Source organism: Crotalus tigris, unplaced genomic scaffold, assembly GCF_016545835.1.
Source record: "Crotalus tigris isolate CLP2741 ecotype Arizona unplaced genomic scaffold, ASM1654583v1 scf7180000022411.5474196:2289641, whole genome shotgun sequence".
Lineage (NCBI taxonomy): Eukaryota > Metazoa > Chordata > Lepidosauria > Squamata > Viperidae > Crotalus > Crotalus tigris.
In genome coordinates, this window is record NW_024099112.1 from 1,225,555 (window position 1) to 1,247,953 (window position 22,399).

The 22,399-nt window shown below is 37.7% G+C and overlaps 1 protein-coding gene across 8 annotated transcripts in view; it reads left to right on the forward strand.

Moving 5' to 3' along the window:
- Positions 1 to 22,399, forward strand: part of LOC120297030 (arf-GAP with SH3 domain, ANK repeat and PH domain-containing protein 1-like) — a 59,024-nt gene that overhangs the window by 10,900 nt on the left and 25,725 nt on the right. For 7 of the 8 annotated variants that reach the window (XM_039319205.1, XM_039319200.1, XM_039319199.1 and 4 more), the window contains exons 5-19: positions 1,971 to 2,020; positions 2,119 to 2,248; positions 3,773 to 3,858; positions 5,278 to 5,353; positions 7,206 to 7,292; positions 8,759 to 8,862; positions 10,426 to 10,495; positions 11,217 to 11,304; positions 11,858 to 11,906; positions 12,902 to 13,065; positions 14,990 to 15,123; positions 15,241 to 15,332; positions 16,905 to 17,094; positions 18,022 to 18,107; positions 19,423 to 19,538. In XM_039319205.1, the coding sequence (XP_039175139.1) occupies positions 1,971 to 2,020; positions 2,119 to 2,248; positions 3,773 to 3,858; positions 5,278 to 5,353; positions 7,206 to 7,292; positions 8,759 to 8,862; positions 10,426 to 10,495; positions 11,217 to 11,304; positions 11,858 to 11,906; positions 12,902 to 13,065; positions 14,990 to 15,123; positions 15,241 to 15,332; positions 16,905 to 17,094; positions 18,022 to 18,107; positions 19,423 to 19,538 (1,522 nt within the window). The remainder of the gene's footprint in view (positions 1 to 1,970; positions 2,021 to 2,118; positions 2,249 to 3,772; positions 3,859 to 5,277; positions 5,354 to 7,205; positions 7,293 to 8,758; positions 8,863 to 10,425; positions 10,496 to 11,216; positions 11,305 to 11,857; positions 11,907 to 12,901; positions 13,066 to 14,989; positions 15,124 to 15,240; positions 15,333 to 16,904; positions 17,095 to 18,021; positions 18,108 to 19,422; positions 19,539 to 22,399) is intronic. The other variant, XM_039319203.1, reaches the window with a different exon arrangement.

Consider the following 22,399-nt stretch of genomic DNA (forward strand, 5'->3'; position numbering starts at 1 on the left):
CATACCATTAAACACATTTTTTTTTTCTCTAGCCCTTTCCTGTAGGGAGTGAGAATCCTATTATTTTGTGATTACACCTGTCCCTATATTTTTTCTACCCTCCAGCCCCTTACCTCCATAGGTCTTGTTGCAGATTGGAGTTGCTTGATAATTTATTTATTTTTTTACTGAGTTACCTTTCAGTGTCTTGGTCCTTATCAGTGTGGGATGGGACACAATTACTTGCTGCTGGTTGGCTATAGCAGTCTGCATCAATAGAAGCTTGTGAGGCTGTTAGGCTCCACTGCTTCTCACTCCAGTTACCAGCTTTAGCATTTCACTGCTCACTACACCAAATCTATGTTCCGTTTCACCTCCTCCAGGCCCAGCTGGCTGTTTTTTCAGCTTTGACTCAATTTTCTTTCTTCTACCTCCATTCACACCCTGTCCCTTCAGCATTTTTCTTTTATCTCTCTGCAGCACGAGGGTGGTCATTTATTTTCTCGAAATCCCAGGGGATACAAAACCACAAGGAAGGAAAACTCACATTGGCAGCTTTGAAGTTTTTCTTCCACACTCATCCCCAGCAGAGGCCACTTAAAGTTGTCCTTAGCTGTGTCAGTTTTAAAATAGCATTTCTCTTCTCCGCTGGGCTGTGAATACAATCTAGCATATTTCATCAATGGGATGCTAATGCAGTCTTCAACTTGGGATCTGCCCAGCTTCTTTTTATACTTTAGGCCAGAGGTGTGGAGCAAGCATTTTGCTGAGCAAGATATGGGATCCTGTTTCATTCTATGCATCTTTCTATACTTGCACACTATTAGTTGGGGAACCCAATAAGTAGATAAACCTACTCTGTTAGCATCTACCTGCACTTCTTTTTTCCATCCAGCAGGTTGGAGGGGAAGTAATGTTAGAGGAATCCACTAATCCCCCTCCTTAATTTTTGCAATGTGTATAAAGATGGTACCTATCACCAACTTCATTGCTTCTGCCAGTTGGGGCAGAATCCATAGCAGATTGCTTTGGAGCTGATTAGTGATTGGGGCAGAACAAAGCATTCCAGCTTACTTTTATGTTAGTTCAATGACTGGTGGATAACACTTTAATATAGCTCTCTGGAAAAGAGAGTTAGGAGATGGAAAAGCTGAAAGAATTCACTCTCTATGATGCCACACACTAAAAAAAATTGAAAATATATTTATTTTATTTGTTTTCAAACTCTTTGGAAATGTAATGGCTCTTTTTCTGTATATTGTTTCCAATACCACAGTTAGAAAAAGGAACTATAGCTCAGGAGCTTTTGCAAGTATGTAGCCTCAGATTTTATCCCTGATAGCCCGAGCTGAAAAGATCAAGAAGGTGTTGCTTCTGTCAGAGAATACCAGAGAGGTACTAATTAGGTCTGATGAGTACAGAGAACTTGAGGATTACTTACTTCAAATTTCTATTTTAGTAACTGATCAGTTGAAACAAAATTTTATTTAGTATCAATATTGTGCCTAAAGAAGCATAATGATATAGCATACTGTAAAGTATTATATAAAGGGGAATTATGATTTAAATACTATAATGTTAAACAGATTAATTGCAATAACTAATTTTCTGCACTATTAAAGATAGTTTTAGCAAATAATAAAAATTAAAATAGGAATCGCGTACATACAAGCATAATGCATAGATACAGATAATCAACTAAATAGACAACTACAGCTAAAAAAGGATGACCAATAGAGTCAAATAGGAAATGTCTAAGAATTAACTGAGGAAAACTGTGGGGTATTATACAAACAGTATAACTGTATTTAGCAATATTCAGAAAAATAGAATCAGACTGATCTGATAATAACTGAAGGTAAATTGGAATGCTTGACACACAAATACATACATGCCAACAGAACAGTTTAGCAATGTAAAATTATTTGGGGGTAGAAAAATAGAACAAAAGATAAAATGCAGCATTAAAGTGTTGCTTCATCTCTCAATAGGATTTTAAAAAGCCTTTTGAAAAAGCTTGGAAGGACTATGAAAGCAAACTGTAAGTTGTTCTGATATTATCTTCTTTACAAAACTAACCCTACTTTATTTTGAGATGATTTTATTAAAATACCTAACATTGCTTTTTCTCTACTTGAGTGCAAAGATAGAGAAAGAAAAACGTGAGCTGGCGAAACAATATGGAATGGTGAGGACAGAGGTTGCTGGAGGAGAGATTGCTGAGGAGATGGAAAAAGAGCGAAGGATGTTCCAGTTACACATGTGTGAGGTGAGGCAGGCAGATGGTGAGGTTTCTTCTCAGAAAGGAGGCCCTGAGTCTGTCTTTCTTTCAGCTTAGGCAGGACCCTTAGCATGTTACCTCTGAAATGGTTGAGAATCTATTAACTCCATCCTGTGGAATCCTTGGTGCTTTCAGAGCTTGGTAGTTTTGGATGTTTCAGTACCCAACTAGGTAATATCTTCAATGCTAGATGGGAATGTGCTCATATCTCCATTGGGCCCCACATCTTTGGCTCTTCTCACTCTCTTACTTCTTACTTCATTTATTTTTTCCAAAAATTGCCTCTAAGAAAGAGAAATGGCCTATCTGCCATGTGACCTTCCTATACTATATCTATACGATACCTAATGGTGCTGTCCCAGAAGCAAAATTCTTGGATTGTGAGAATTGTGCCTTCCTCCAAACTGATACCCGCTTCCAGGACAGCATCATCTGGCCTCTATATAGTATAGGAAAGCTGCATAGCAAATTGGATGGTTCTTTTTCCAAAAGATGATCTTAGAAAAGGTAAGTGAACTGAGGCATGATTGGGGGGAAGAGGCCAAGGGTGTGGGAAATTTGCAAGGATAGTCACAGGAAACTAGGGAGGCCCTGGCAAATCAAGGGCAAATGAATGAGCTTGGGAAGTGCTATACTGTGGGTCTGATCTGTGCCAGGCCTCCCTCCCTGAGGCACCCCATGTTCCACTTAATGAACTGCAGTCACTTATTGACCACCATGGGGAGAGCTAGGGTTGTAGTCATTAAGCAAGTCAATCATGTGGGCACCTCACTCAATAACCTCCACAACCTCCATATTTCTGGGCTCAGTTGTGGTCATATATTGAGGACCATCTGTAGTGGGCCTCAGAAAGCAGGAGAGCTAATATAGAGTTGCAATGAAGAAGTGAAGTGGCAAAATCACTGCCTGTTTTGTGCCTAATTTCCTCTTCAAATTGAAGGAATCTCTTCAGTTCATTTAGGAGAATCTGGATCCAACTCTTAATTTTTTCCAATAAATTATGTTTGTTTTTAATTTGTTGATACATATCCTTCAAGATAATTCCTCTAACATTGGGACCTTCATTTTTAAAGCCTCATTCAGTCTCTGAGAATATACAATATTTCCACTATTTGGTAAAATTCGGTTATAATTATTCAGATCTTAATTCTACCATAGTACCATAATTACCACTATGTAGCAATTAACTTTTTTGCTGCGGGCTATTAGAAATAAGCGTATCTTATACTTGGAAAAATATAAATGTAACACTTGGTTTAGTTAGTGTAAATAGCTATGTAAGTTCTGCCTTTCATAGAATTTAAAAGACAAATCATAAAAATAAATTTAAATTACTTCAATCCAAGTACAATTGTTTTTGAGTTTGTGTAAAGCGAAGATTATTATATACTCTGTGCGTGATATAAAAAGAAAGAACTGCAAAGTGTAACCTAGCATTCAAGAACAGAGGAGGGCTAAGCAAACAAATGAGAATGTAGCTTAAAAAGTCAGCTATGTAACCTTTCCCTCCAGTACCTAATTAAAGTGAACGATCTTAAAACCAAGAAAGGAGTTGACTTGCTGCAGAATAACATCAATCACTGCAACTCCCAGTTCAAGTAAGTACCATCCATTTTCTACCTTTTCATTCTTCACAATTCTCTTGGAAGCAAAGATATTAGGGCAGTTTAAATGCAAATTTCTTATTGCATGAACTTTTGTAAGTGTGAATCTATGGCATACATATATTTTATTCTAGAGTGTACATTTTACTCTATTACAGGTAAGTAATCTTATCCTTGCAAAGCTTCATTTCCAATTCTTTTCTTATAATTGTCTGAACTCTGAAACATAGAATATAGTTGCAAAACTGCCAGGCCCTCCTCATAACTCCTATTTTTATGTTGGCTTTTGCCATCCCTGTTAATTTTTCTACCTTTTGGGAGGGAAGGGATAGTGCTGTAAATTGTTTGGGATTAACACAAATGAAAAACAGTATACAAATACATATTTTAATTTTTAAAGTTTGCCTTTTGTTTTTACTACTGCGTTAGAGCAATTATTTAAAAACTATGCAAGAACAATTGCAAAGGGCATCCACTCAAAATCTAGTGTAACCAGTTGCTCTGTTTGAATTTCCATCCGTTTCAAAATGAGTTGTGAAGACCGTAGAGGAGTGGAATGCAGTGTCCATTTCAAAAAGAATGTGGGCAATACTATATTTCAATGCTGCAAACATTAATAATAATAATAATAAAAACTGTGATGTCATTCATAAAAGAGTAGCAATGTTGCTTCTCCTGAAAGGAAATTGTATGATGGATAGGTACATAGGTCAGTAGGTTTTTGCCTACTATGCATGCAATGTTAACAAAAGGAAACATTTGAAAGTGTGCTTCCCCACCTCCAATTTCAAATGGCCTTGCCTATTCTATCATTTCCTTCTGTTTCATGTATAAACTGTCCCTTCACCGACAAGAATGGGTAACAATTGAAGTAATCCAATAAAACACAAGTAAGGCAAGAGCAATATGTCCATAGATTTTTCAGCCACCATCTTGCAAACTCTGAAGAGATACATTTCTAGCCTTAAAGCCATCCAGGCCAGTAGCTATACCTGGGTACTGAGGCTGAAAAGAGCTCTTCCAGATGAGGTCCTTACAGCAATTCAGAACCTGGACCTCATCACTCTCATGGCTGCATTTGGGAGTTGAATTGATTTCTTACTTGCTCTATAGTGCATGCAACATCACAACAAATTAAATAGTTTCACCTGAGCATTGGAGACCTGGACAATCGGTTACCCACTCTTGCTTTACTCACCCACTGATGGAAAGGTATCCTAATCTCCTCCCACTTCCCATCTTCTTTCTGCCACTCAAGCATCATTCACAACATATTGAGGTTAGCAATTGTGATGATAATTGTGGAAAGACTTCACTGAAAATAGTAGTATTGATGTGAAAGTGTCCTTTGGTGTGAAATGAACATGTACTTTTTTACTTTTGTTTCATTGTATTTTTGTATTTCTCCATCAGTTTCTTCCAGAAATGTTTAAAGGCAACAGAGAAGCACAAGCAATTTATAGAGAAACTAACTCCTGAGCTTCAGAGTGTGAGTATATAATATGAAATTGATAGGCCAAAATTTCATATCAGGTTAAAACACAGTGTGAAATACATAAACAGACTTAAGTCCTATCCAGTCTTAAGCTTACACACACTTTCCAAACAAAAGTTCAAAGTTTTCAGTCTACTTTTAGTTAACTAGATTCTTTGTTGTATTTGGCATTACTAAGGTTTGTATTAACAAGCCATCTCTAGAAATCATATTTTGAAGCTAGTTTGTTTGAACATAATATAACTAATATAAATAGCACTTTGTCTGGATGAGAAATTCTGGCAGTTGAAGTCCACACATCTTAAAGTTGCTGAGGTTGAGAAAATTGTTCTAGACAACATAATAAAAACAAAAGCTTACATTTCAAAAATCTTTCTTCCCTTGTAAATTGTGTAGTAAAGAGCCTGTCCACTTAGCCGGAAGCAGGTTTTCATTCATATTCTGGCTTTTCATTCTCATGCAAGCTGCATTAGAACAGTTTCACAAAACCTGAAGTCCTGGGAATGCACCCTCCACAGTAAAGACTTGGAAGTTTCACATGTGTAAAGGGATTGGAGCTTGTAACTTAAAATTTCAAGAACTTGCAGAAGCCACTGAGAAGAGAATTATTGAACGATTATGATTGGAGAATAAGCATATTGGTTATGTTTATTTTTAATATAAAATGAAATAAAATTTAATTTCTGTCCTAATGTATGCATTTTGTGCAGCTTCTAGCATGTCACTCATATTCCAGAGTGGACATGCTAAATATGTAGAGTTTTGCACTACATATACCCTGCTATACCATGCAAATATGCAACACTGGTGTGGGGAAACAGACAGTCAGTCAAGGAGGGGGGAACCAAGTTGGGAGTTAGCCTTGAGTTGTTACTCAGCTGCAAAATACCTAGCTCTAACCTCCCCTCTAAGTTCCATGTACCTTATCAATATGTTCCCAAGAGAAAGCAAGCAGACTAGTGAGATTCCTGCGTTATAAGTGGAATAAAATAAAGTAGTTAGCTTGAAACACTATATGTGTGGACTTGATTGTTTGTGCCTGAAAACTGGTGAGGCAAACTTTCAGCAACAGGCTGAGGGTTCCAAAAAGTCCTCCACCCTAAACCTGTTTCTTGAATATATCTTTAAGGAAGTTCATATGTTTTCAAATACTACTTGGATGGTTTGCAAGGCACAACCATAATAAATATTTTCAACTTAATAATTAAGTTCAGCAGAAAAAGTAAAATGGTTCCATGGAAAGACATGTAACTTGGCCTTTTGGCCTTCCAGATGGGTATTAAAGCTTGTTTTTGCCAATTGGCTTAGGTGCTGGAAGAGTTGGTTGATGGAATAAGACCTCATTTCCATGCTGTCCATCTCCTTGGTTTTAATTTTTTGTGTAGTTTTCAATTTTCAATTTGTTTTTCTATTCATCTTTTTATAATCTGTAAGCTTCCCAGAGTCGCTTTATCAGGGAGGTGGGTGGTATATAAATTTAATAAATAATAAATAAACTTCCTTTTCCTTCTGGTCAGATTTTATATGCTGTATTGTGCAGTCTGAACATCTCACTTTAATTTTAAATTAATCCCTTTCAAGTATGTGTAACAATGAAGAAGAATCGAAGAGAAGTAGACATAATTTCAAATTGCAAGCATCTGAACACATAGCGGTCAGACTTGGAACAAATGATGTTGTCATTAAATTCATTAGCTTAACTGGTGTTAAAATTGCTGTTAATAATATTGGCTGGAGACTTCTGGAGATTTGGGCAGCATAGAAAGAAATGCTAACTGAAGGTATTTTGCAGCAAACACAAAAATAACTGATGTGTTTGATGAAATGTTTTTGTGATGCTTTTTAGATGAAGTCAAAGCAGGAGGAGGAGAAGAAACAGTTGTGTTCCCTTCGGGATCAGCTCAAAATAGCATTGCAGTTGGAGCCCAGAGAGGTAAAACTAGGGACGGTACAACCAATTTTGCTATAGAGAAAGACCAGCAGGTACCTGATGAAATATTCTTAGAAATCTTTTGTTAAGGACTAAAAGGCAGAATTAATTGGGGGAAAGGCAATTTACCATGTGTATGAGCACAGTTTCTGCCAATCTGTCTTTGCTTCTGTCAATTCTTCAGTTTTATGGAAGAGAATTTGGTTTCAAAATTCCTTCAAAGGAGAAGAGAGCTTCAGGAAATATTCACAGGAGGAGTGTTTCTGTATTTATTTAATTACAAGGGAGCTGGATAGATAGATAGATAGATAGATAGATAGATAGATAGATAGATAGATAGATAGATAGATAGATAGATAGACAGACAGACAGATGAATGTAGTCATGTCTCTTGTATTCACTGTATACTTTTCTCTCCTACATGCTTCATCCTCCCTTCAATTAAATCTCAAAAGAAGACAGTATGAAGGAGCTACTCCCACAAGCCTTTTTAAAAAAATAGTGGTAGCAGCAGTTGTGCTGTCCCACCTAAGGGAAAGTTGTGCTCATGAGAAAATGTTAAAAAAAAAATTTTCCATGGGGAAATTCAAAAAAGCCCCCCATTCAATATGTCTATGCAGAATTTCACAAAGCCTTCTGTGCCCAAAAGTATTTTGTGCTTTGACATGAAATATAATGCCCATTACATTGTTTTAAGAGGAAAGTTATTAGTAAGAAAAGGTGCCAAGGTAGCCTATCACAAGGACAATTTCTTTTTTGGCAAGGATAATAACTGCCCAGCTTTCAAATTTCATCTGCTAACATTGGAGGAGTTGTGACCAAAAGAAAAGATGGGTGCCAGCAAAATCAGGCCATTATATCACACCAATGTTTCTTAACCTTGTTAACTTTAAGATGTATGGATTTCAACTTCCAGAAATCCAATTCTACAGATCTTAAAGTTGCTAAGGTTCAGAAACACTATACTAGATTGATCTTTCTATGCTTCAACAGTATTGCTGCAGATAATACATTGCTATTGCAGGCTTAGCATTTTCTAGGTAAATGTGCTGAACCTGTGCCCAAAGCAATTTTAAAAAATATGAATCAGTGGGAAAAGAGAAGATACATCATATGAATGAATAGTTGAAAGGATTTGTGCAGCAAATGGATTACATTATCTGTTGATCTAGAGAGCAGACCAAGAATCAATGGGTGAAAATGGCAAGGAAGCAAAGGTTATATTTTAAGAGGATCTGATGGTAAAAGGATTTTGCAATATGGTGGATTCTCCTTACTCAATAGCTGGATGATTGTGAGGGATTCTATGGCTCCATATTGGATTGAGCAGAAAGGTGGAATCAATGTCCATCTATTTCCAACTCAACATTTCTAATTTTGAGATCATATTCTAATGGACGTTGAATTTTTGGCACCCTTGCTTATTGGTGTATATAATTACATTTTAAAAATGTATATTTGTTTTCTAGCAGAATTCTGTGAGCAAGCCAGTGAGGTATAGCATGCATCAGCTCCAGGGAAATAAGCAGTATGGCACAGAGAGATCTGGGAGCCTCTTTAAGAAAAGTGATGGGTAAGTAATGCAATGATTTCATCCTTGGCAACTGCAAATATAGTTTAAAAACAATAAAACTTAAAGCAATAGAACTATTTAATTGCTGCCTGATTTTCTCTGTTGAATGCAGGGCTGTGGCTATTTCTCTTGTAAGTTGCCTTGGAAATATTGTATTTTGAAAGCAGAGCATGAATTACTGAAAAGAAAACACAATTGTTTTCCAGGCAAAATTTTGGTGTCAAAATTATTAAAGTTGTTTACTGGGTATATTTGGGGTTAACAGATATCTGGCAAAAAGGAGGATATGTCCTTTTTGGCCTCAAGTTTTGCCTCTGGAAAGCATAGCCTTAAAATAAAATATTGTCTTTTTGAATCTCTTCATTTTTTAATTATTATTTTGGATTGTTTCACAGCCATAGTCATTCAAATTTTCATATATTGTGACTTTGTAAATTGTTTGCTTCTTTCTTTACCTTGTTTATTGGTAGATTCAAGAGTTTAGAATTACATTATTTATTTCCCGAAGTCATCAACTGACTTCACTCAAGTCCTTTCAAATCGATGATCACTCTAGTTTGTGGATCACACAATTCATCATACATTTCTCTGTGAAATCTGAATGGGGCATTGCTGCAGATTCTATGTTATTGCTAGCAGATGTTCTGGAAATTAAAATTTGTTGTAAAAATATTATGAAAATATGATTTCATATACATCTAGACCTAAGTAAAAAAAATTGCAGTTTTTCACTGTAATTTTGACTGTGGATGCCGAGAAAGTTAAACAGTTAGTGTGCCCTCCTTTCTACTTGTCCATGTTCTCCCATGCCTGTTCAGTTATCTGTTGCCCCAAAGTACATTTCAAGGCCTAACTAGCTTAAATCTTAAGTCTGCCTTTCCTATAATGAACCTATCTGACTCAGATTTGTAAGATGGGTTTTTTTGTAGCTGCCATATTTCTGCCATAGGAGAGAGAACCTCCTGCTTTGCTCCAAGATTTTGGAATGCATTCTCTTGGAAGCTGAGTTGAGTTTCTATTTTCTCAGTATCCAGAATATGTTTATTGATTTAATTTCTTTCTACTAATATAATAATGTCATTTTGTATATATTGTTTTGCTTTTAAAATGGGCTGTCTGTCTTTTCTACTTTGCCTGAGTAGAAAGGACCTTGGCTCTTTTATGACTCGTGGACCTCAACTCCCAGAATTCCTGAGCCAGCCATGGTATAAGGGAACTAAATAAATCCTTTTATTATAGTATCTCAGCCCAATGGTAGAAGGTTCACCCTTCTCTATAAGAAATTCCATGCTCTGCAGAGCTGAAAAAGGCCTCTTTCCAGACAGACCCTATAGAGATGCTGATGGCTTCATTAGGAAGAAAGGAAATAGTGGAAAACATTATTTCATTTAAATTATAGTTATGTTCCAAACATGAATGCCTTTTGTTTGATCTGACCATCTAACAGTGCTGTTATGCCATGGTGGTTGGAATTAATACTGTATATATAACTGGTTAGTTCTCCAATAATTTAAAATGTTATCTTTAACTTTTAAATAAAAATATGCTATTTTTATATTTCAGCTTAAGGAAAGTCTGGCAGAAGAGAAAGTGCACAATCAGGAATGGCTATTTTACCATTTCACACAGTACAGTATGCATTTTACTTCCAGTATCGGGGTGTTTCTCTTAAAACAAAACTCTTAACAAAATGGAGCTACTGTTTATACATTGGAGTTCCTCTATGCCCTTATTTTGTTTTTGGATGCCCTGAAAAGGCAGGTCCACAACTTGGGTCTGCCTGGACTCATGGATCAGCAGATGGAGGATGTGGCCAGTCAGGGCTTTGCCCAGTTTTAGTAGTATGTCATTTGCAACCTTACTTGAGACCTTTAGAGAATTTACCTCCTCCTGGAACTATTCAACCTAACACTTATTGCTTCTCCATTGGTCTTCTACTCAGTCTTTCCCCAGAAACCCTTCCTTCCCCTCTTGAGGTCTGGATGAAGCTGTCACCAGCTGGATCTCTCCTTCCCATTCTTAGATCTTGAGAGTTCTCATCCCTTTGGGTCCTTATTTCCCTTTTTTCAGGGCTGCCTCCTGAGAACTTTTCTTCTCCCTTTCCAGCTAGGAAGTGACAATTGTTCTGCATAAACTTCTTTCCCCAATTTTTCTTTCCGGACATTCGGTACACTTCACGCATAGACATGTTCTCTCTTTTTCTTGTTATATTCCAACACACTTCATCTGATCCTCTTTATGAAGTAGTAACAACAGCTCTATAACATCAGGGTTTAACCCAAATAATACTGCTTAGGATACTAGTTAAATGCTATTGAAACTGATGTTCATTTTTTTTTTCTATGGTTAATTAGTTAAATCGTCTTCCGGTGAAGCTGAATTTGCTCACTTGTCAAGTTAAACCAAATGCAGATGACAAGAAATGTTTTGATCTTATTTCACGTGAGTTCTGTTAAATTCATCTTAGACTGGAGTCGTTAACAAAGTATCATCCAGATATTTGATTTTATTTCCCACCAATCTCAGTAGACATGCCAATGATAAGGGATTAGGAGAATTGCTGCCCAAAGTATCTAGAATTCACCTGGTTGCTTGATGCTGATGTAATGATTATTAGGTACTTGTAGTTTATCTCACAAGTAACCTGAATCTGGATAACCACCCTGTCTTCTCTTCCCTCTCCCCATTCCAATTTAAATCATACACACATCTGATAAAATGAGCTAAAATTCATTAATATATATTTTTAATTGTGAAAAGGTGTTACCAGACCCTTCCTGATTTTTGACTATCGTGGCTAATATGGCTGTCATCCTACAATATTTTTTGTTAATGACTCCAGTTGCTTTATTTTTTATATTTCTTTACTAATATTCAGTTGTTTCCACATTTGCATATAAAGGATACGATAGCTTTATCTCTGCTATTTTCTGGTTTGCTAATTATTCAAGTACAATTCTGTTATTCTGTTTTTGTGGGATTTTTTTCTTTTCAGATAATCGGACATATCACTTCCTGGCAGAGGATGAACAAGAATGTAATATGTAAGTATCAGGGAGGAAAAATAAGTGCCTCTTCACTGGATTTCTTCAAAGAAAATCTGAATAGATTTTTGTATCTCTGTGCTAAAGAAAGATTTATCTCAAGGGCCTGGCTGGTCCCTTTTAAATCTAAGATTTTATTATTCTTTTCCTACTAATTGAAAGTCTTATTTTTGTTCTTTCAATTTCAATTTATTTATAACCATAAGACCCAAATGATACTATCTGTTCAATTGTGTCCAATTCTCAGCTATCCACATTATCTGATCTTACACAACTTCTTCCAGTTATTTTATGCTCTGGCTGATGTTAGCTTTGACAGCCAACAAATAGCCACAAAAAGTCCAAATAGCAGGTTTCAAATATAAACTAAAATTTGGCATTAGATAAAACAGTTTAAGATGTATAATATTTTTTAAAAAATTACATAATACACTTAAAACCCCAACTAACTGAGGTGTTACTAAAAATCTTGGTTTTATAACAATAGTTAAAAATCTGGCCATGGCTTCTGTAATTTTAGGATTTTCGTTTGAAGTAAATTTTTAACATATTCAGAAATATTTCTTCCTTAAAATAGACCAGATAACTTCTTGCCAAAGAAGCCTATAAAATTCACAATACAATAAAATGTGGCAAAGATCAATACTGTACCATTTACAAGGACAACATCTTTAAAAGATGGGGAGTTTTTGAAATCCACCTTTTAGTGTATTTTATGGCAACATATTTAATTTGGCTTTTGAAAACTCTGCCCTTCACAGATGCATGAAATGAATAAGTGGAGAGCATAAGACTATATATCTTTTCCCCATGTCAGAGAAGTGTTCACTCATCAATGTCGGTCATGCAGATTCCATTTTTATCTTTCTCCATTGTTTAATGTAAAAGAAGTGGTGTACACAGTAAGATTTTATAGATCCCCTTAATCTGTGGCGCTCTGAGTAACAGGATGAAGGCATTCATTTATCTAATGACAATTTTCTTCTATATTACAGATGGATCTCTGTTCTGAGTAACAGTAAAGAAGAAGCTTTGAATATGGCCTTCAAACAAACTCACAACAAGGAAGGATACAACATGGAGAATCTGACTGGAACAATCATTGAGGAAATAAAGCACATGCCAGGAAACAATATGTGCTGTGATTGCTCAACACCAGGTACAAAAAGAGATTGCTGCTGCTTCTCACTATATCTGTGAGAAACAATTTAGGATCTCAGCAAATGATTATGTTAAATTGTAGAAAAGAGTGATATAGCCCTTGTTATACAATATATAGGGTGTGTGGTGTGTGTATGTCTTATTTCTTCTCCAGGAACTGAAATAAGGCAGTCTTCTTAACCAGTCCAATTCAATCTAGTCAACAATTCTCACTATTTCCAATCACATACCTGCTGGTTGTGTCAGCAGGGAATTTTAGAAAAGTAATCCAACATACCTGAAGGGCACCAGAGTGGGGAAGCCTTGAGTAATAGGTCATTTGAAAGCAGATTTCTCACCCATCCAGTTAATTGTTTTTCCTATTTTCTATTGTGTTCATTTGTTTTTAATAATAATAAAGTTGGAAGGGATCTTGGAGATTATTTAGCCAGCCCCCTGCTCAGGCAGAAAACCCTATACCATTTCAGACAAATGGCTGTCCAGTTTCTTCTTAAAAACTTCCAGTATTGGAGCATTCACAGGTTGTTCCACTGATTAATTGTTCTAACTGTCAGGAAAATTCTCCTTAGTTCTAAGTTGCTTCTCTCCTTGATCAGTTTCTCATCCTGCCTTCAGGCGCATTGGAGAATAGCTTGACTCCCTTTTCTTTGTGGCAGCCCCTGAGATTTTGGAACACTGCTATCATGTCCCCCCTCATCCTTCTCTTCGTTAAACTAGACATACCCAATTCCAGCAACTGTTCCTTATATGCTTTAGCCTCCAGTCCCCTAATCATCTTTGTTGCTCTTCTCTGCACTCTTTCTAAAGTTTCAACATCTTTTTTACATTGTGGTGACCAAAACTGGATGCAATATCCCAAGTGTGGCTTTATCAGGGCATTGTAAACTGGTATTAACACCTTACACTTTATATTTATAGGAGTTAAATATTTGCTGCTAGCAGAATATGAAAAAAAAATTGCATTAAAGTCTCACTATACATGTGCCATCATTTTCTGTCATTGCACTAGCTGTGGATGCCTAGGAGTTCCTAGGACAGTGGTGGCGAACCTATGGCACACATGCCAGAGGCGGCACTCAGAGCCCTCTCTTGGGCACACGTGCCATGCCCCAGAGATGGCAACCAACTGCCCATTAACTCGCTGAGGTCCCACATGGCTGGATGCATCCCAGCACAGCTGCTTTCCCTTCCTACCATCCCATCCCTCCTGGCCTCACGTGCTCTCCTTTTCCCAGGCACGACCCACTGCATTGCCTTCTCAGCTGTTGGCTGGCTGTCCAGCTCAGAAGTGGCTTCTCTGAACTGCTGGTGGCAGGCTGTGGAGCCCCAGAGTGTGCTGATCAAGGGGCCGGCAGGCTGTGGCTGCTGGCAGACACTGTTGCCCCCCATGTACTCTCTGGCCTCTCTGTGCGGGGGCTGATGGTGTCAGGCAGCAGCTGCCCCAGCCCCTGCCTCACCTTGTCCTGCGACAATGGCACCCCTGCCCTGTCCTGCCCTGCCTCGCCTTGCGTCACTTCACCCCACAGGATGAGCCTCCTGCCCACCGCCCCACCTGCCAGAGACCCCCTGGATCTCTCCCAACCCTGCCCGGCCCTCACAGGCATCCTTCCCCATGAGCAACATCAAGGTGACCATGCCCACCTTGGCCACACCCATCCAGTCTGCCATGACCACCACAGCCACACCAACATCTGCCCTCTTCCTTGCACAGAGACTGTTAAATGTGACTATAGACTTTGTTTCCCTTTTATTTTATTTTTTTTGTTTTGAAACAAATTATTCTATAGCAAATGGTTTATCTCTACTATTAATATTTTAGGAAATACTGTACCTTCACAATGTCAAAAATTGGGAATATTCCCTGTATTAGTCATTATTTCCAGCAAGATAATGCTATAACCCTATGCTTCCTCCTTGCATAGATCCAGCATGGCTCTCCATTAATTTGGGGATCTTAATTTGCATTGAATGTTCTGGGATTCATCGAGAGATGGGTGTTCATCACTCCCGCATCCAATCATTAGCCTTGGACAAGTTGGCCACCTCAGAACTTCTGGTAAGAACCAATTTTGTTTTGCACCATCACCATTTTTTCACAAGCTTAGCATTGGAATAGATGTGATAAGTTTCACTATGTTATAAAATCTTTGTTATATTCTTATTTCTTTTGTAGTTGGCTAAAAATATTGGAAACTCACGATTTAATGACATAGTAGAAGCTAACCTTCCCAATTCATCTTCAAAGCCAACTAAGGACAGTGCAATGTAAGGAACATTCATTTTTTTATGATCATAAGAAGGGGATGGGGAGGGGCAGAATTTTCACAATTCCATAAAACAAACTTTAAAAAGCTCAGAATATCAGTTGAACAAGTGGTTACAGTCAGTGTGAAATTTGGCAATTTAAAAGTAAATTGGAAAATAAAAATAAAAGCAACTGAAATTGCAGCAATTGTATTACTTTATCATTATAAGAAGTTCCCTGCTAGATCAGATTAAAAGATCATGAAATCCAGTATCCTGTAGTGATTTTTATTTGCTTCTGAGAATACAACAAGGCTTGTTGGCACTAATATTTTTTCCCTATAAAAATATCTTTTTTTAACAATTGTGACTGGTTATATAGAAGAAAAAAAATTATAGGAGAGGGTGATTTTATTGTAAGTAGATTTGGAGTCCTTGGTGCTATCTGAGCTTGGTTGTTTGCCTGTAGACCTTTCATTACTTGATTGGGTTTTAACTTTTATATAAAATAGCTTGCATGCCAGTGTTGGTGAAGGTATGGTTTTCTCTGTAATAGCTCCTTGATTTCTGCTTGATTGCCATGAAAAGCAAAAATCAACAATAGCATTATGTTAATTTTCTCCAACAATAAACTATTTTTTAAAACCCTCCAAATATTCTGAGGATGCAGAAGAAGAATTCAACTTTGATGTATGGAGATTTGGTTTGAGGGTATAGGAAGTTTTTTAATGAATTCATGGTTTGGGAATGTTTATACCATTGCTGAGAGCTGCCCAGGCTTTTGGTAATAAAATGGTTAGTAGTACAGTCATATCTCAGTGCTTGACTGTTTCAAAACTCATCAAATTCAGTTCTTGATGCATTTTGAAGCAAAAATCTTGTCCCAGTACTCATCTTTTTCCTGGTATTTGATGCACAAGGTAGAACTTGCTGGCGTCAGCTGCCTCATGACTCGCTATTCCTTCTGGCTGAAATAAAGGATCACGTAAGTCACGTGACTTGCTCAGTACCTGTTGTTCTTAGTAGTCATCATGCCTCCCAGAAGGAATCCTGGGCGAGTACTGAGGTGCCACTGTATTTTGCAAAGGAAAATAAATATTTGAGAAATTGCAAGACCAATTTCAATACAAAGTTATTTATTGTGTTATTTAAGTAATGTATAGGTGGTTACTGGACTAATTAGCTGGCCCATTCCCCCCATGCTTTCTACTCCCCCTCTATCCACCTTTTTAATTCATATTATTCTACTTTTATCTTTTCATTGCTTTGTTTTTGTTATCTTTACATTTTTATCATTTTTTATTTCTGCTTTACTGTTTGTAAGGTGCCCAGAGTAGCCTCACAGTAAGATTGGCAGCAAATACATTTAACAAATACATTAAATCATAAATTCTTTTTTTTCCCCTACCCTAAAAGATAATCTGTTAAGTAGGGAACCGGTAAAGGATGTCTTTCTTCCGTTTTCTCTTTCTTTTGGAGCCTTATGACTTGCACGTCTCTGCTTATTGGAGGGGAGTTTATTGTTTCTGCTAGCAGATCATTATTGTGCACCTTTTAAATCTGTCGTTTCTGTCTTTCTGTGTACCATTATAGGACTCATCGGAAACATTTCATAATTTCAAAATATGTTGATAGGAAGTATGTTGTTCCAAGGATCATGAGGAGTCCAGCTGCCAAGCTCAAGAATTTGGAGAATGCTGTCAGAGAGAAGGATATATTTATTTTGCTTCAGGCATATGCAGAAAAAATGGATTTAAGTGAGCCTGTTTTGGAATCTAGCCAGGTGAGGCTTCCTCCTGTTAAAAGCTGAGGAATATATGGACACTTTAGCAGAAATAATACATTAATACCAAAATGTGGAACATGCAATACACTCTTTTTATTGAAGCGTATAAGAAAAAATTGGTTTTTGAACTATGTGCTAGGGAAGATAATCTACCTAAAGTGACTCAGCATTAATGTTCTGGTCTTTTTCTTCAGGGCAATAGCTTGCTCAGTAAGGAAACTCATTAACTTCCCTTTCCTTCTTTTGAGTCAAAAACCTACTGAATGTCAGTGGAAAAAAACTTGATACAGTTTGACACAAGTTTTTTTATATATCAATTTTCTACTATTTGGTGTCCTCAAGATGTGTTGGATTGTTATCCCTGTTGTCAGTGGTGCTAATAGATTCTATTTTCCTATTCATTTCGAGGCCACCATGAAGGATAATGCTGACATATTTATTTCCACCACTGTCTCTGTTGGCCTCTCATTTTGTCACCGCCCTACATTTTCCCTTAAATGTAATTAATAAAATAAACAAATAGCTCTTCTTTACTAATAGTAATTATAGCCTAAATATGAAGATTTTACAGAAACGTTCTGTGATTCTGCTTCCACCTGAGGGGACCTTTTAATGTTAACACTAAAGTTTTAAAAAATGGATACTGACAATAGGAACAGTTGGGAGGAATTCATTTCATAGACAGGATTATGCGGCCCGTTTCTCCAGTAAACTATTAGCCATCCATAGTTGTTCATTTGCACTTTGATCAGAGACCAATTTGTAATCTAAGTTTAGGCAAGTAATTCCATAAACTTTCTTCTGATGTTTTTTTCTATTATAAATTAGCAGAAATTGAAGAAATCATTCCTATGATGCTAGTTCCCCATGAATTATCATGGCAATCTATTTTCTTAAATAATCAGCTTGTTTCTTGTTTCAAAGGAACCTAGAGAGACGCTTCTTCATCTGGCAGTCCTAGTTAGTGACCGAACCTCTTTGCATATTGTAGATTTTCTGGTGCAGAATAGGTGAGTTGCCTTGATAGGCCTAACAGAATTAGCAAGTAGCAAATGTTCTTGTGGGTTTTTTTTCACATGCACACCAAATAAAGTGAGAATACTAATAGATTCTGAGCTACTAGCTCTGGGGTTTCTTCACTCCGGTGGAACAAAAATTGACATACCCATATAGGAGAGATACCATGAGGGGAGATACCATCAATATGCTGATGATACACAATTTTACATCTCCACTCCTGGTGACCCAAATGATGCTGTGGATACCCTTTCGTGGTGCCTCAAGGCTGTGGGGGCATGGGTAGGGGACAACAGGCTTCAACTGAACCCTGGTAAGATGGAATGGCTATGGGTATACAGAGTCTCAATATCCAGACATTTATCATTTTTAGTTCTGGATGGGATGGCACTACCACAGACAGACCTGATGCACAACTTGGGGATTTTTCTAGATTCACGACTCCTGCTCAAAAAGCAGGTGGCAATCATGGCTAGGAGATGCTTCACAACATCATGTGGTGCATCAACTGTGCCCTTTATTGGATTGCGAGGCCTTGCGTTCAGTCACTCATGCCCTGATCATTTCCCATTTGGATTATTGAAACATGCTCTACATGGGGCTATACTTGAGGAATATTCAGAAGCTATAATTGGTCCAGAATGCAGCAGCACAGACAGTTTTGGAAATCCCTAAGGTGGCCCAGGTAACACCACTGTTATATGAGCTGCACTGGCTCCCAGTCGCCTTCTGTGTGCAATTCAAGATGGTTGCTACCTTTAAAACTCTTTATTGTATGGGTCTAAGATTTCTGTAGAACCATCTTTCCCCAGTGGGAATGGCCTGCTCCACTCATGCTAGCAGAAGGGGCCTACTGCGGATCCCATCAACCAAGGAATTTTGGCTGGTGGGATTCAGAAGAGCATTTTCTGCCACAGCTCCTGCCCTTTCAAACATCTTGTCACAGGAGATAAGATCTGCCCCCTCTCTTTTAGCTTTCAGGAAAAGCCTTAAAACCTGGTTCTGCCAATTAGCATGGGGTCCTGAAGTAGAAGCTATTGGCTGGAGGTGGCCGGTGCACTAATAGAGAAGGCACCCTTACCTCTCCCCTCCAAATCCTTGTTTTTTTAGTTTGTTTTAATTTTTATAATTTTCATCCAATTTTATATTTATAATCATTGAATGTTTGTGTGTTTTATCGTTGTAAGTCACCCAGAGTCGCCCTGATCAGTGAGGTGGATGCCAAATAAATTTGATCAATTAATCAATCAATAAATGTGGTTCCATAAGTGGAGGATTTTTGTATGATGAATAATTTCTCTCTTCTAGTGGGAGCCTGCTGAAACAGACATCCAAGGGAAATACTCCCCTTCATTATTGTAGCCTTCATAATAAACCTGAATGCATAAAACTTCTTCTGAGAGCAAAAGCCAATATCACAATCAGTAAGTGATCATGAAATAAAAGGAGTGTTCTGAATGAGAAGGCAAAATGTCAATTTCACTGTAGTGCTACAAAATGTATAGTGAAGATTATAATGCTGCTATATTTTATACTCTGTACTATATTTATTTTTCCTTTCTCTATCTCTTCTGTAGTTTTTTATTGTAGGTTTATTTAATAGTAATGGATGAATGTTCAGTTTAAGAAAACATACTTGAATATTTGTATCACTGTAAATTTTATTTTAATACTGCATACCTGAATATTTAACCCATTCCCATTGATGTTACTGCATTGGGGTAGTCTTTTTCAGTACAGTATTTAATTGCAAGCCATTTAAGAATAGTTAATTTTACCCATTCAGTTATCTCCAACTCATAGCAAGTTTATAGGCAAGTGCTCTTAAACAACAATAATTACTAAATTCCATAGAACTATGGGAGAAAACAACATCCTACAGTGATTGGATATGTTGTTTTAGGTATATCTTCATATCTGTCAAACCCAACAGTTAGTAGTTGATTGGCAGCTAAACATGCTGTTCCAGGCATCTGCCAACACTCATCTAAGCCAATAGGTGCCAGCAATTTACCCAGGACAAGGCAGTAAATCTCACCCTAGCAATAAAAACTTACACTTAGGAGCATAAGCACAAGAGCCAAGGACAAAGTTTGAATAGGCAAATTGCTTTTATAATTTATAAGAAAATTAACAAAGAAAATCAGCTACTACCAAATCTAGATATTTATATGTAGTAGCTGATACACATCAGATATAGTGTTGAAGTCCTGCATCAATTTATCCTGCCTTTACTTGGTTTTGGACATTTGTGCCATTCATTTTATGACCTCAGATGTAGAAGGCATCTGCAAAGGGGTTTGATAATGGTCCTATCTGGTTTCAGGCTCTTTTCTTTCCAGCTCTGACAACTACAGTCCTTTCAGGCAGAGTAATGGGTGATTTTCCTCCCCTCTCTCCAGAAGCATTGATTAGCGAGATGGGAAACAAAGCCAGGGGAACCCACCAATCACTTTCCTTAACAGGCCACATTAAATCAATAGTGACAAGAGGACCAGTTGCAGCCTCCTTCTGGCAGAATAGAAATTGGCAATGAGAGTAGCATGTTTTATGCTGGCTTGGCATACTTTACTGCTGGAGAATAGCACTTTAATATTTTGCCCTTAGTACATTCATTTACCGGAAGCTTACAGTTTCACTACATTTTACAATTTATCTTCTCTGGAGTCATGAGCAATTCACTTCCCCTTTCCTTCTTTGATGCAACTATAGAAAGAAATTAGATTTCATGTTTAATATTGATTAACCATAATTTAGCAGTACGTTCATAAACTGATGTCTAGCTAATCTTGTAATTATGCCTTCCTTGAGCTGCAAGGAGTCATATATCTTAGATACAACAAATAAATCTTGGTTGCTCTTCCACCTAAGACAAATATTAATTTGACCCTTCTTAATACTAAATATTAAAATATTAAACCCCAACCAGTCATTTTGGAAAGATTTTATTCTCAAATGACATAGATCCTTCTCTAGTATAATGACTGTAGTTGTGAAAATAACAGAACAGCTTTAATTGCATATTTTGTATCTTATTGTATATAATATTTAAATTTACATAGTGTTAGCTCTTATGTTAATAGTTTTCAGTGCTTTTTTTTGTCATAGAACGCACGTAATGGCGTTCCGGCACCTTTTTTTGAACAGAAAAACTGGTTCCTTCTAAGCGGTCAGCGTGAGTGAGTTACGAGCATTCACTTAACTCTCATGCTTCTCCCTCCCTTCCTGCCATGTGGGACTCACCTGAAAAGAGGAGAACTCACCTCCTCTCTGCCACAGTTCCTGCTGCCGCTCCGATCTGAGGCCAGGGGATGAGGTCACAGCCCCCCACTGCCTGATCCAGGCTCTGGAGCCCTGGAAAAGGCCTCTGCCACCTGGATCCACAGCCATGGAGTGATTTTGTGGCCCCCCCAGTGGCCCGATCCAGGCTCTGGAGGCCTTTTTCCAGGCCTCCGGAGCCTGGATCGGGCCTCTGGGGGGACCCGCAAAATCGCTCTGGAGCCATGGATCTGGCTCCGCAGGCTTAGAAAAGACTTCCAGAGCCCACATCAGGCCGCTGGGGGAGGTCACAAAATCACTCCATGGGCATAGATCCAGGCGGCAGAGGTCTTTTCCAGGCCTCCAGAGCCTGGATTGGGCCGTGGGGGGCTGTGGACGCATCCCCTGGCCTCAGACCGGAGCGGCAGCAGAAACAATGGCAGAGAGGAGACAGACTTTTTCCAGGTGAGTGTTCTGTGCCTTGGAAGCTCCCTAAAATGGTTTCTTCTCCCCCCCCCAAAGGGCTTTTGACTGAAGCCGGAGCTGTGCGTGAGTTCCGGCACCCCCCCCTTTTTTTTTTTTTTTTGCAAAAAAAGCACTGATAGTTTCTAAATGTAACTTGGAGAATCACTTAAGAATTAATATTTTAAAAATTGTGTTTAAAACAGCAAATTTATATAGTGCTGTCTAACTGGTTTATTTCCAACAACCTTTAGGCACCAGAGGTCTTATTCTAACATAATAAAGGTTAATTAAAAACAAAAGAAAGTAAAATGTATTTCCATCACAATACTCTGAGTTAAAATAATGCCTAATATTGACATTTTTTATGCTGTTCTTCACTTGAATCACCAAAATCATATAGTAATATGGTGTTTCAGTATGGCTCAGCCCCCGGTATAAGGATCCTCAAACATGAATTTTCCTACGCCACGTATTATCCTGTTAGGAGAACTTTGCTCATACTTCCTGATTTCTTCCACATTATTTGCTTAATCCAGAGTAGAAAACCTTTTTAAAAATGCTT